The sequence below is a fragment of the Peromyscus leucopus genome, chromosome 14 (genome assembly GCF_004664715.2).
Source record: "Peromyscus leucopus breed LL Stock chromosome 14, UCI_PerLeu_2.1, whole genome shotgun sequence".
NCBI classification, from domain to species: domain Eukaryota; kingdom Metazoa; phylum Chordata; class Mammalia; order Rodentia; family Cricetidae; genus Peromyscus; species Peromyscus leucopus.
In genome coordinates, this window is record NC_051075.1 from 13,644,202 (window position 1) to 13,659,362 (window position 15,161).

The 15,161-nt window shown below is 38.4% G+C and overlaps 1 protein-coding gene across 49 annotated transcripts in view; it reads left to right on the forward strand.

The window, feature by feature from the left end:
• Positions 1-15,161, forward strand: part of Nrcam (neuronal cell adhesion molecule) — a 280,815-nt gene that overhangs the window by 211,121 nt on the left and 54,533 nt on the right. For 37 of the 49 annotated variants that reach the window (XR_003735962.2, XM_028882713.2, XM_028882726.2 and 34 more), the window contains 8 exons: positions 1,083-1,188; positions 3,136-3,332; positions 4,056-4,178; positions 7,140-7,310; positions 7,798-7,854; positions 9,652-9,763; positions 12,449-12,633; positions 13,883-14,014. Coding sequence is in view for 48 of the 49 variants with exons in the window: in XM_028882713.2 (XP_028738546.1) it covers positions 1,083-1,188; positions 3,136-3,332; positions 4,056-4,178; positions 7,140-7,310; positions 7,798-7,854; positions 9,652-9,763; positions 12,449-12,633; positions 13,883-14,014 (1,083 nt within the window). In the remaining variant the exon portion in view is untranslated. The remainder of the gene's footprint in view (positions 1-1,082; positions 1,189-3,135; positions 3,333-4,055; positions 4,179-7,139; positions 7,311-7,797; positions 7,855-9,651; positions 9,764-12,448; positions 12,634-13,882; positions 14,015-15,161) is intronic. The other 12 variants (XM_037210516.1, XM_037210518.1, XM_037210528.1 and 9 more) reach the window with 1 other exon arrangement.

Here is a 15,161-nt window from a genome sequence, read left to right on the forward strand (position 1 = left end):
ATAGGTGACCATTCTCTCCCAACCCAACTTGTGGCAATGGAAACTTTCTCCAGATGACCAAAGGTCCCTGGAGAGCAAGGGCAAATTGCTCCTGTTGCAAACAGCCACTCTGTGAATAGCTTCCCTGAACCTGTGTTTAACAGTAGCCATGCAGAAAGAAGGGGAGAATTAGTCTCTGCTTGGGGCCTTCCTGGTCAAGTCATTAGCCTCTCTGAATTACTAACAGAGGCTGAAATCATGGTCTCTCTAGTGCTTTCCCATTCTAACAAGAATCCTGATCTCATAGGAGGAAAGAGCCCAGAGTGGTCTCCATTCTAACAAGAATCCTGATCTCATAGGAGGAAAGACCCTAGAGTGGTCTTAGAACAACTTGGAGAATGCTCTAGGTCTCTAGATTGAATTGCTCTGGGTCAAAACAGTTATCTTTGCAGTTTCACAGTAAAGGAGTGGGTAATAATTTGAAGAGCACAATAGAAGCATGGTCCCCTAGAAAGGAGAATTTCAATCCCGTTAATAGCCCAAATAATAGTGTTTTCTCTTCATCCCTAATTCATCTACCCGCTGGCTTAGATAAGGCAGGGCAAGGCTCCAGATTAACAATCTTTTAAATATGAGCATGTCAAAAGTATGTTTCCCTGGGATATATTAATTTACATAATTAGCATACTAATGAGCTCTATGTCAGTAACTCTATCCTAAGAAAGAGTCAAATCTACCTTATAACTTACATTAAAAGATATCACTTGAAACAAAAGAACCATGAATTTCTCATTGTTACATCAGAAAAACAGTGTTTGAATATTAGATTTGTATTAGTAATCATTTTCCCAGACTTTTAGTTTGGAAAATGGATTTTGCAAGTGTGTGTGATGTGGCCAAAGGGAAGTTATGTCCTGACTTCCCAACTTTAGGTGAGTTTTAGTTGAAAACCTAATGGGGATTTATAGCTACAACAGAAGTTACTAGGAATATTTGTGGCATATTTAGTCTGAGGCAAGTGATTTTAATATAGAAAACATGGTTGCTATCATTGATAGTAAATCATTTATTTCTTTGCATTCCTCTCCCCTTTTACAATTAAGTGGTACAGCCTCCAACCATCACCCAACAGTCACCAAAGGACTACATTATTGACCCTCGGGAGAACATTGTAATCCAGTGTGAAGCTAAAGGGAAGCCTCCTCCCAGGTAAGCATGCCTTCTGCCTTGAGAGTGTTTAAAATAGTAAGCAATCTCTGCAAATGTAGAAATGTTTGGAATTGTTGATAGAATAAGGAATATCGTGTGGAGCAACTTCTTTTTTAGTTGGGTATTTCTCAGTATGAGTGGCAGCATGCTCTTTTGTTTATCTCACTCTTTTGTTTATCAACTCCCTGGCTCATTGCAGCCCTTTAAAGGTGTTTAATGTGTCTTCTTAGGTCCTGCATATCTCTAAAGTATCAGTTACAGGTTCACTGTCTCATCCCTCAGATTAATTACAGCTTGTTAGCTGAAGCCTAGATTTTTGCATTTTTCTATTCATGCTTTTCTATAAAATGCTCATAATTTGTGAAGAGATAGAGAAAGACCCTCTAATCTTAGTTCTGAGACCAATGGTTTATGACAAGGGAAAACTCCTTTTATCTGGGCTTGTTTTTTCATAGGTTGAAAAACAAAGGGTAATTTGAATTGATGGCTTCTCCGAACTCTCCCACCTCTGAACTGGCCACAGAGTGGTCCTACACTGTTCTCTGTACTTAACAGGGCTCTCCATGTAGATCTCAGCATGAGTACTTCATAATCTAGTCTAAACAACACATGAAAGGATGGGAAACTGAGGGTCATCTGCTGGACTATCATCTGAAGCCCTGCAGAGAGTAACACAACAGCTAGTCCAGTAGTATGGAGAATTCTATAGAGCTTGATTGCTAAAAATGAGACTTTAAATGACTATTACATTGTAACTCTTCATTCACATGTCTTAAATTGTAACTAGGCATAATAATTTAAAGTAACAAAAGAATGAATGTTTTAGATATTTTATTTGCATGTTTATATATTATAAGCCTTATTAAATTAGAATCTGAAAAAAAAAAACTGCTTGATTCTAGATGCCTGTCTATGTCAACGATCCATCAAAGCTTTACTCCCAAACAGTAGCCCCACCATATTTCCAAAAACCAGTTTTCAAACAGGCCTCAACGTGCCCTTCACCTTCATTCTTAGTTAAGGCCATACAAGTACGGCAAACCTTTTTGTCACTAGTTAATGGTGGTGATTTTTTGCTGTGAGAATGAAGCTGTCCTGTATTCTGTGGGATGTTTACCACGGTCTTTGCCCTCTGCCCATGAGATGCCTGTAGGCTGCACCATTGCTACCACCTGCCATAGCTTAGGCAAACATAAATAGTAAGACAAGAACTCCAAGTTGGAAAACACAGGGAAGTTTGACATGTGTGCCTCCCCATTGTCCTACGATCACCAGGGTGTAACTAATTAGGATGTATTTAATCGCATGAGCATTGCGACATTTATAAAAGGGCATCTTTTATATAAATAAACCAAGAAAAATGAATCTTGGTTGACAATTTGGCATATCTCCTAAAAATTTATATAATTATTTCTAGAATTAAAAATTATAAAAATGCACCTATGCAGAAATACCACTTTTAATAACTAAGTCTTAACTCTCCTTCCCATCTCCAGTTTATACTTTGGTACCTCGAAACAGACCTGATCACTTTCCACCCAAAGATCACACAATGCTTATGGAGGCCTTTCCTGTCACCTTTCAGCCTAGAGCACATTTTTCCAGACAGCTTAACTGGAGTGTGAACAATGGTGTTTCAATAAAAATGTTAATAAAGTTCAGAGACTGTGCCTTGAAGACTTGTTTCTATATTTTCTTAGAAAAATGGCATGCAATTTGTATTGGATTTGAGCTGATTTTAAAAGAAGTATGTACCTCAAAATGTAAAAACAACACTTTTTTCTGAGTCACGATTTGGCACAGTATTTTAAACAAGGGGACATTTTACTAAATATTGAAATCTAACAATTATTCCTGGAACCCAATAAAACCCAAGGTTTTTTAAAGGGGTACATAATCCCATTTTTCTAGACTATTAACAAACTTAACGCTTGATGTGTTGGGCAGCTTTTCCTGGACCCGTAATGGAACTCACTTTGACATAGACAAAGACCCTCTGGTCACCATGAAGCCTGGCTCAGGAACACTCATCATCAACATCATGAGTGAAGGCAAAGCAGAGACCTATGAAGGAGTCTATCAGTGCACAGCGAGGAATGAGCGCGGAGCTGCAATCTCTAATAACATTGTTGTCCGCCCATCCAGTAAGTGAGATTTGCCAACCAAACATGACCTTTAAAGATAGACAGTTGTGGTTATTTTGTAAACATTTAAAATTATGTATTTAAATTATACATAAAGAAATTTAAATTGATCATGAGTCTTTCCATTCACAGAAATAACTTCTAGTCAGTATTTTTCTTTCCATGTGTATATGTGTATAAAACCAGCTTAGTCTGAAATGCTATTTTACAAACTTTTTGACGTTAAAATATGATATATATTCTCCTACAAATTTATAAGTAAGTATACATATATAATGCTGTATGAAATACAAATGTGTATATAGTTACTTATTTAGAAAATATGCTGACATTTAAGTTTTTTCCACTCTCTGTGGAGAACATGGCTTGCATCAAAGACCATGTCTTATTGGTGTATTAGTGTGAATTATTAGACAGTGGATTAGTGGCTTGAGTCACGCTACCAATGACAATAATTTTATATTGATATAATATATAGTATTATTACACACATTATTAATAATAAATATAATGATAAAGGAGATTTTTCTTTTTCTCTTATTATAGTTTGTTTCTTTTTAAAAACTAACACCGTATTTAAAAGTAGTTCTCTCATTATTTAATGTATATAAATTCTAAGTTACCATTTTCCAAAAACCTTGGCTCTCTTTCTTTGTATTGCTATCTTCTTTTTATTTTTGCATGAAGACATAATTCAGAAGGTTTTGGGGTTTTACTTAACAGGGTCGCCCTTGTGGACCAAAGAAAGACTTGAGCCAATAACACTTCATAACGGTCAGTCATTGGTTCTTCCCTGTAGACCTCCAATTGGATTACCACCAGCCATAATATTTTGGATGGATAATTGTAAGTCTTAACACTAGTAATTTTCTTCAACCATCTTGTAGTTATTTGTTGTCTTAACAATTTACCTTCTCTTATGAACCATAAAGTACTTATAAAATGATGTGTAGATGCTCAGAAAAAACAGCTGCTTAATGAAATAAGTACCATGCCACTTCATTCATTAACTGTGCTGTGCACTGCTGTAGATCAACAACAACAGAAAATACAACAGGGGTAAGCTGAGGAGGAAAAGGAGGCAGACAATAAATGCATTTTGAAAATCTGTATTAGTCAATGATAAATTTTATGGAAGAAATTTCTGAGGCCAGAGAGCACACAAGTGACCTGCATATCTATGTGGGAAGGGAGCACCAGCGCAAGCCCTGAGGAGAAGCATCCCTAGAGTGAAAAACAAAACAAAAGGAGATGGAAAAAGCGACCTTATTAAAAGAGCCACATGGAAGGAGGATGAGAGCAGTGTCAGGGAATCACAGGGACTCAATGGAAAGGGCTTGTCTCTCTGAATGAAATAGGAAAATGTTGAAGGAGCACATTTATCTGAAATAAAATAGCTAGTAAGAGGATCATTTCCATTCATGTTGGAGCACATGGAGGGTGAAAGAGAAGTGGGGAGGGGCCAGGATGTGGCTCAGCATGTAGCTTAGTGGTCGACCACTTGTCTAGAATCTATAAGGGCCTAGGTTCAATCCCCAGCACTTGAAAAAGAGATGGGGTGGAGACCAGTTAGGAGTGCATTGCTGCAATCCAGGACATGGTTAATGATGACTTGAACTTGGAGGTAGCAGAAGAGTGGGTCAGACTCTGGATATAATCTGAGTGTAGATCCTCACAGAGGGAGAGAGGAACTCGAGGAGAGGAACCAGGGATGAATATGAAGTTTAGAAACAGAAAACTGATTGAAAAATAGGAGTATCCTGTCCTGAAACTATAAACTAATAAATGTGCAAATATATGCTCTCTTTATTTATGTGGCAGCTGTTATGGATTTTGAGGGAATAAGCAACAAATCCAATATAATGGAATGATTTATGGCTTTGAGAATAACACTCTTCAAATATCACCATCAAAATTAGATGCATTAATCGTTCTTACTCAGAAATGATTTCTTGTTTGCTTAATAAAGAAATAAGTCACATGGAAACTCTCCAAATAATCTGAATACAGAGCTAATGCTTTCTGTGTGGCACAGCTGGCAATATGTATGATATCATAAATTTTAAAATGTAGCAAACCATCCGCCTTTCAAATTGACTTGCATCTGAAATATGAGGAAAAGCCGAATCTCTCAGCACTCTTGCTTTATGTATCATAAAAATATCCCTATATGCACACCTTCTTTCCAAGTGTAATACAAAGAAACTCAAAGGGAAGTCTCACGCCCCCATTGATGTCCTTTTGCCTTACATTTGAGCTACCAGCATCCATCCATTAGTCATGCAATTCAGGAGGAGAAAAAAAAAGACAATAAATATCTATCTGTCTTTGGTGCCTTGGATTCATTAAATAAATGTACGTTTTCTGAGACAGGGTCTCACTGAGTAGTCCAAGCTGATGTTGAACTTGTTATGTATTACAGATTTGCCTCAACTTGTCGTCTTTCCCCTTCAGCCTTCCAAATAGCTTGGATTTCAGGCATGTACCACCTGCCTGACTCTCAGTGTACATTCCTTTCCTCAATACTTTAAAATCTGCCCAAGTGGATTAATGTTTTAAGACTATAAATTGCTAAGCCTCCACCTTGATGGAAACTTGGTAACACAATTCTCCAGGCTCTGACCGCCAAAGTTCCTGCTGGGTTTTAACTACATATTTGCATTTTGTGAAACGTTAGGTCAGGTACTTGCTCCTGGAAGAACACATATCCTTGCCCCAGGCTGAAGAAATCCCATCAGCAGATATGACACTGAGCCTGATGTTGCAGGGATGTGTGACTTGTCCAAGTCCCTCTTACCTAGGAGCTGAAGATATCACAGTTCAGGCTCTGGCAACTGAGTCCGGAGCTCCGGGATCCTTTTTGATGATCAGATGTAATCTCATACACAGATCAATGATTTCCACCTCTTCCCATCCCTCAGGCATGTAGGAAATCCTCTTCCCATGCCCAAGGCTAGCTCCTTACCTGGTCCTGAAGGAGGACAATAGTCTGGAAACTGGATTGTCATTTAGCCCTTCCAAGAATGTTTGAAGGAGACCTTGCGAAAGGCTGGTCACTTGTCCACAGCATCAACTTTAAACAAAAAATGCCCTCTCTCCTGGAGCTTTAATTTTAGTACAAGGAGATGGCTGTTATGCATCCATATAATAGTAAAAGATGGACTATGTCACAAGATGAGCCGTACATGAGGTGAGGGAAACCAGGTCTGGTTTCCTAGTGGCAGATCATAGCATCAAATAGTAGTATCATCATTGTCTGTTATGTTTAACCAGGTGTTGGCTGCTTGGTTCATTGATTAGACTGTAGGCTCACACCGGGCTGGGGGACTGTTGTGCTTGTCCCCTTGCTCAGAGCCTAATTTATGATAACATGTACCCATGTTAATATCCTTACAAACTTTTCTGATGTGTTTTCTAAGATGTGTGTAATTAGAGACCAATTTGGATACTAGGAACTATGCAAACTTGTTATGGAGCATTTTTTTGTTCCTACTTTCTTAATGAAATATTTTACTTCATGACTCTAGTCTATTACTGCTTCAAGCTCCAAGAAATAAGGATTGGCCAAGTCTAATAGAACATCTGTATCCCACATCTTAAAAACACAAAACAAAACAAAGCAAAAAACAAAAATAAAACAACAACAACAAAACAAAAATAGTTTTATTTTACTAAAAGAGCTATGAGTAATATATATATATTTTTTCCGTGGGATGTACAGAGGTATTAATAGATGGTTGTCCTGCTGATATGGAGAATGGTAGCTGTATGACAGAATCATCTAAGTATCTCTCTGTCTTCCTCCAGCCTTTCAAAGACTTCCACAGAGTGAGCGGGTTTCACAAGGCCTGAATGGAGACCTTTATTTCTCCAATGTCCTCCCAGAGGATACCCGGGAAGACTATATCTGCTATGCCAGATTTAACCACACTCAAACCATACAACAGAAGCAACCTATTTCTTTGAAGGTGATTTCAGGTAAGAGCTCAGCCTTCTGGGTCTCTTTCAATGGTGTTTACATATGTGAATCAAATTATTAACAATTAAATACAGTTCTTACTCTGAGGTAAACCAGTTCAATGATGAGGAAAATTCCCATGAAGAATCACAAAAGCATTAGCTTATGTGCTAGAAAAAAGCATGCTTACTTTAAAATATTGTGTTTTACATTTTTCACTGATTGCCATTCCTGTTTCTATGGCAACCTCCCGACTCTGTGGTGTTCTGAGCATTGGTGTATGCATTATGCCTCACAGTCTTTTACTGGCATTTTTCCTGTAGTTAAACTTGTAGTTGGGGGTGGCTGAGTGAATTAATGAGTTAGCCAGTATGATGTCAAGCCCTGTATTTACCGGGAAGGAATGGCCCTTAGCGTAGGCGTAGGCATTTGTTTTTGTTGCCCGGTGGTTTTTTGACTCTTCTCCTCTACTTCTGTGCCCTCTTCATGATATTCTGTTTATTTCAGTGGATGAATTGAATGACACTATAGCTGCTAATTTGAGTGACACTGAGTTTTATGGTGGTGAGTGACGGTGGTTGTAACTGATATTCTCTCCATTGTAGACATTAGTTCACTAACTTCACCTCCATGGCTCTTTGACTTAGTTTCTTTATGAAATTTCTAATTACATGTTTAATGTCACTGTGTCAATATGTGTTTCTTATGAGACTTAGCTATAAAATTTCAAGCATGTCACTAAAACATCTTCCATGATGTATGTGTAATTAAAGTTGTTATAATTTTTCATGTAAATCATTTCATATGCTCTAGAAAAAAAAATCTTTCATATGTGTCCAGAATTGTATTTTCCATATTTTGTGCTGTCTAAAAACTTTTTGCATGGCCTACACATGAACTGACTGGTTGTATTAACCCCTAGAATCTCATCAGCACCTACTGTAACTAACATAGAGTACATTCCATAGTAGTCATCTAACCTTAAGTTTTATATTACATCATTCAGTAGAATTAGCAACTGTATTGTTCTTAGCTTTGTTAGAAACCCACTCACTGTCTTCTGTGGGGGAGTAAACTTTTAAAAATAGACCATTCAGCTTCATTGTTTTAAATTGAAAAGAATTTGATTTCCTTAAGGAAAACATGGTTGTCAAGCGTAAAATCTATCACTAAAAGTAAGGGCCTCTGGACAAAAGAGCTTCTTAATTTCCATAGGTAGAGTTTCTGCTGCATTAATTTTTTATCCTCTGAGATATGAACATTAGAGAATATGGCAGGATATAACTGTCACCTTTATTCATTTAATATAGTCCCTCAAATATGGGCTCAAGAGCATCCCCAAGGTGATTTTTAGAGGAGTAAGGTCCCTCAACAAGTTCTTAATCCTTAAGAAAGCCAATTTTTCTTCAGCAATGCCTTTTTGGTACTCAGTTTTTTTCTTCTGAGAAATGAGAAATTTACATACTACTTCTTCATTGGGTTTAAGAAGCATCAAGTAGATCATTTGTGGTCCCAACAATGAAAATCTACAGTCTTATGACATTTCCACTTGAAAATTTCCCAAGGACTTCAGTAGATAAGGCCACATGATAGGAGGTATTCTGTGTGACTATTTCTAAGTTCTCTGACTTAGACCCCTTTTATTTTGTCATTGAAAAGCTGATTTCAATGTGTTTAGCTCTGCTAATATTCTTTTTCTCTTTTTCCAAAGCGGGGGACCGAACCCAGGGCCTTACCCACTAAACAAACACTGCCAGGCAGTCCCTCCTTCAGCTCCTCTGCTTTTAATCTTCATTCCTGGCATGGAATTTGCTGGAACTCTGCTAGTAATTGTCTAGTTTTGTTTTATTTTTCACAAATCTTGCAGTGGAGGAATCTTGAGATATAAGTCAGTGGAATTGGCTATAATGTTATCTCCAGAATAAATCTAGACACTTTGTCCACAGTGATTTGCTGCTAAAAAAAAAAAAAAAAAATCGAACCTTTTTCAAAAGACACACTCTTTTCTTTGACCTGAGCACCAGTCTTAAGGGATGTGTAGTTCGATGAGCTGATTTTCCTTTGTTGACATTTTGAAAACTTACCAGACCACAGAAAATCGAAAAGACCTAATCCAAGTTAAAGACACTTACAAGAGGGGCCCTGTCACCAGTTTGCTTGTGCGACCAAAATTGTTTCCTTTCCTGCACACTGCATAAGTGTAAGGAGAGCATGTGGATGCATACCTTAACAAATTTCAAAATAAGCATTGAACGGATTTAAAATTAGAGATTAGAATTTGGGGCAGCATTTGACAATGGCTGTGCTCCTAGAAATGCACGTCCATAATTTTTAATGTGTGTTGCCTTTTCTTGTTTGCAGCTAAACCTGGTAAAGAGAGGCCACCAACATTCCTCACTCCGCAGGGCACTGAAAGCCGCAAAGAGGAACTAAGAGGAAATGTGCTTTCGCTAGAGTGCATTGCGGAAGGCCTGTGAGTTAACACATTCTGTCCTGTTGCTTACTTCTTACCAAAATGTAAAAGACCGATAGGCATTAATATCCCGGGAAGAACCATTCATGGCCTTATCTTTCTAATATGACCAAAATTAAGAAAAATTTAACAAACATTTCCTGAGTAAACTTTGGATTCCATGCTATTGCTAAAATATTTTGATATAATAGTGTTGAATTGCGTTATCTATGTCTGCAATCACCTTATGATCACTGTGCTTTAGTGAGGGGGTAGAATTTTGCTGCTGTTGAACAGACAACCTCAGGACTTGGTAGCTTAAAAAATTAACAGCCACTTAGCCTTGGTCATTTGTCTAGCACTCTGGTGGGGGGCGTGGCATCTGCAGGTGGATTCTCTGGGGTCATTACTCTCAAGGTCTGCCACATGGAGCACCTGACATGTTGGCGATGGATTTTTAGCAGTGGTACCCTCTCCTAGTGTCTGTCTGTCATCAAAAGCACATGCCACGGCCTACGAACTGTGGCATCGTCTCTTCTCTTGCTTCCTGAGGGCAGACTGTAAAGCCCATGTGCCTTTGGCAGGCATTTCAGGGAGTCCTTGGACAGATACAAGAGCAACTGTGAAGTTAGGTCCCTCTGACAGGCAGGCCCCGGATCGTCCTCCCATGGTGCCTGGCATCAAGCAAGTGCCTTTACATGAGCGGAGTTGCTGCAGCTGTGAGTGGGATCCCAGGAGCACACTGCCTTCACGTTTTATGATTTGTGTTGTCTCTGACCTGGCAATCCAGTGATCACATAATCTTTCCTTAATCCAGGAATAATTACTTCAGGAGGCACATGGAGGCCTCTGCTGGCCAAATCAGGAAATCACACTCAATGTGACAGTTCTTCAGCTTAAAAACTAACAACATTCTTAAAGATATAATAACAACAACAACAAAATCAATCTTTCCAATGCTTTGTTGATACCCATAGGAGGCCTGCCCTTTCTGAACAAAAGCAGAGGAGGAGTGGGTGGGGAGGAGGGGGTGGGGAGATGTAGGGGGACAGAGGAAGAGGAGGAGAAGAGGGAGGGGAAACTGCAGCCAGTATGTAAAATATATAAATATAAAAAAATAAATTTAATTTAAAAATCAGTCTTTCCTAACAGAATTTTTTTCCAACCTTTTTTTTTAGTCAAGCATCAATACAACATTTAACAATTTTCATATCTTGGAACATTTTGCATTTTTAGATTAGGAACACTAAATGTTTTCTGTAAAGTATGCTTGAATTTGAACATATTAAAAAAAACTGAACGAACTTTTAAAACATTGATCTCTTGTGAAACCCTGGTGGGACGGTACTGATTACAAGCCAGGGACTGTTAGGCTTGGCATTAAAACATTCCTAAATCTTAAAGATTGGTCGGCAGAGTAGGAGCCTTCCATAATGACCATCGGCTTTGCTTAGTGTAACCTGCAACATCAGTGTCCAGGCCCACCCCCTCTCACCTCATCTGAAACACGAGGCTAACTATAAGGAAACATGTGTTGTAGGAGTCCACACATGACTAGTACTTCCAAACTAATCTCAGGTCTTCTGCAGCTTTACATGTTCACAGCATGTTTTAATTTTAGAAATTTCTTCATCAAGTTTAAAGGCTGTCATTTTGTTCACCCAAACAAATCAAAGCCATTGTTACAAAGTGTCATTACAAGCATGTCTCTTGCATCTCTGATGACGAATATAATGATGTCTTGAAGGTCTAGATCAGTCTTTCTTCTTTACTATCTCTCGAATACATGGCTTAGTGCACACACACACACACACACACACACACACACACACACATAATGTGTTGGACAATTTTTTAAATTTTACCTCATGAAAACTTTCTAAAGACATTATACGAGCAAACCATTCTTCTCACTAAGACAACTGGAGATGCTAAGGCCCCAGGAAGTCGGGGAATCAAGGCCAGAGAAGAATTTAAGCAAAGATCTGAGACTTTGAGAAAGATCTAACTCCATGCAATATTCTGACTTTTCATCGTCAAACCATTTGTTTGGATTTTCCTGATTTAAAAGGATAAAATTGAGTGAGAAGTGGCATAACATTAATCTGGTCTATTATTATCAATTATCACAATGGTATTTTAAGTTTTCACAAATAATAAAGTGAAGGAAATCATTTTAATTCATTAATCATTTTATTTACATCATCAGTATGTCATAAAACAGGAAGTTTCATCAGTTTGACTGATAAATGTATATAAAAGTCCAGGGACACTGATGTGCATGTGAGTTCATTCACTATATATCTTTAACTCTAGCTGATGGAGAATTATAATACATATGATTAATTTAATAATAATTCTTTCGATTGACATGGTAAAAGTCTCTAGAGCATTCTCACTGACCAGAATTTGAAGAAAAGAATTGGTTCCTTTAGTGAAGCCACCCATCCTATAGTACAGCATCACTGAAGTCAGACTTACAGTATGCCAAAAATTAGTATAGTTCTAATTACCTGATAATTGGAATGGTTCCAACTGCAGGTTTTGAGCATTGCTTATAAAAATGTGGTGTTAATTGAAAGGTCTGTATGTTTGTCGTTTTCTTTAAGCAAGTCATTGATTACAAACGTGCATGAGAATTCACTCTCCAAAACAGTCACAGGTGAACTCATCCTTTGTAATGTCATTACTTATTTATCCCCACAGACCTACTCCAATCATTTACTGGATCAAAGAAGATGGAACACTTCCTGTCAACAGGACGTTTTACCAGAACTTTAAGAAAACCTTGCAGATCACTCAGGTTTCAGAAGCAGACTCTGGAAATTATCAGTGCATAGCAAAGAACACACTAGGAGCTGTCCATCATACCATTTCTGTCACAGTTAAAGGTATAACTCCACCTCAGATGCATCCCCCTTGCCCTTGTGGAGACTCGGAAACTTCATTTTAATACACCTTTGATCGTGTTCTTCAGTAATGAGAAGTTTCAATTTATATCCACGTTCATGGATCTTTTCTCATTTCTATTGTAATTGCATCCAGGCCAGATTAAAAAATCTTCAAGCCCTTCAAATCCTCTCACAGAACTACAATTAGTAAATGCAGAAGGAGCAGTAAAAATAGAAAATCACCACGATAGTCTTACAGTGATAACTGCTTCAGCAAGATCCAGGGAGGAATTCTAAAACTGGGGTGTGTGTGTGTGTGTGAAAACAACTTTAAAGAGAAGCAGAACATCAAAGTGTTCCTCTCTCCATAAAACAACAAACAAACAAACAAAAAAAAACAAAACCAGAAAAACCTAATGCCTAGGACAGTTTAATTTAATATATGTCCGCTAATTCTTTAATATTCCTTCATGGAGGAAATGGCGATTACGTTCTCTCTTGAGAATGGGCTGTCCTAGTGACCAGTTGCCAATGAACAGAACACAGAACAACAGACAGCAGTAACTTTGCAGTGAGAGTACCTGCCAGATACTGCCTTAACCAAGTGATGAAGCTGAACATCACTAATGATAAGTCATTGTGCTCTCATGCCTTCCTTGGAGTGGTGTGATCAGAAAGGACCCACCACCACTGTGATATTCTTACAGCCCCAAATCTGGAGTTTACTCATGAGAAACCATCAGACAGACTCACTGAAGATATTCTATCAAATCCCACTAACATTCTTCTATGTGTCAGAATGATGAAAGAAAAGAAGAGACCAAGAAACTCCCTGGCTAAAGAGACTCAACCAGTGGAGATAGTGTGGTATCCAGGACAGGGCAATGGTCACTTCCTGTCTCATATATATCTAAAATCCAGCTATATAAAATCTAGATATTAGAGGAACCTGAGCAAAGGAGAATAGAACACACTGTATTCTATCTTTGCAACTTTTCAAAAATAAAAAGTTTTAAAATTGTTTTTTTTCATAGTTCAGAGTTCAAGTTCATGTGATTTTTCTTTGCTCTTTATAAAGTTTAAAGAATTATTATTTTTTCATTCTAAAAAGTGAGACTAATTGGTCTTTTACAAAACCTTCATAATATACTACAACAGTCCAATGTATTCTTTTACTACATATAAGATCTTTTTCTACAATACTTTTTGAGTCAGACTTTCTAAATTTGTTATTCTTCTCTTAATAAAGCGGCTCCATACTGGATTTCAGCACCTCAAAACCTTGTGCTATCCCCAGGAGAGAATGGGACCCTTATCTGCAGAGCTAATGGCAACCCCAAACCCAGAATTGGCTGGTTAACAAATGGAGTCCCAGTAGAAAGTAAGTGTCCTTCTTTATCTTTAATGGGACATTATTTTCAAAGTGCATCTGTATCTCAGCAATAAATGCACAGTGATGAAATAATTCATTTAGGATGAAAGCTGAATATAAAGTTAACAGGGGCACTAAATCACCTTCAAAGTTTTTTAAATTGCCTTTGGATAGTTATTTAGACATTAAAGAGTTGATTAAAATACATTTTAAGAATAACTTATGATGATTGTATGTGTATTAATGGAAACAAGAATATTTCTCATTTTTAACCCAGGCTATGGGGAGAACGGCAGGGTCAAAAGTAAACACCACCGACAGCTCAGATTAGCTTTCTTTGGAAACATCACAGAGTTGGTGCAGGTTGACAGGGAGACTAGGACTTAGTAGATGACAGAAGTAAGAAGCATCGGTCTGGCCTTAGTTTTCAGTCTTGGGAAAAGCCCAGGTGTCCCCCAAGTTTTCTAATCTTCAGGGGCCAATGTCCCACTGGACTCCCAAAGGACAGGGTCCTGGTCTTATCCAGGATACTCAGTCTTCTCCCACGTTCCTTCCCTGAGTACTGTGAGGTCTTCCTCCAGGGATCCTTGAGGAAGACATTAAGACATTGGTTGTGTTTGTTACTATCAACCCCGTTCTGCAGGTCACCTCCTCGCTCATTTTCACTAGCCATCTTCCCAAGCTACCACTATGCAGCCCACCGTGGCCCATTTAAGTGTAGCCAAGGGCTTTTCATGAACCCTCCAAGTCATAGTAAAGGCTCATTTTATAAAACTTCTTTAAAGGATTAGGGATATTAGAAGGGAATTACAGCAAAGCAAAAAAAACAAAAACAAAACAAAACCCAAAACAACAGAATTGTAATCCCATCTCACTGCGTCTGAACTAAGGCATGATCATACAGAGAGCAGCCAACTACCCTTTTCCTCTGCCTCCTGTCCTCCTACAGTGGGGGGCCTTTGAACATTTCACACTTCTTGGAATTCAGACTTCCTCTTAGATGGAGAGAGGGAGAGAAGAAGGGTGGGGGGAGGGAGGGAGGGAGGGAGAGAGAGAGAGAGAGAGAGAGAGAGAGAGAGAGAGAGAGAGAGAGAGAGAGAGAGAGAGACTGTTTCTGCTTCAAACCCAGCCTCAGCTGCAGGCTCACCTCCCAGTC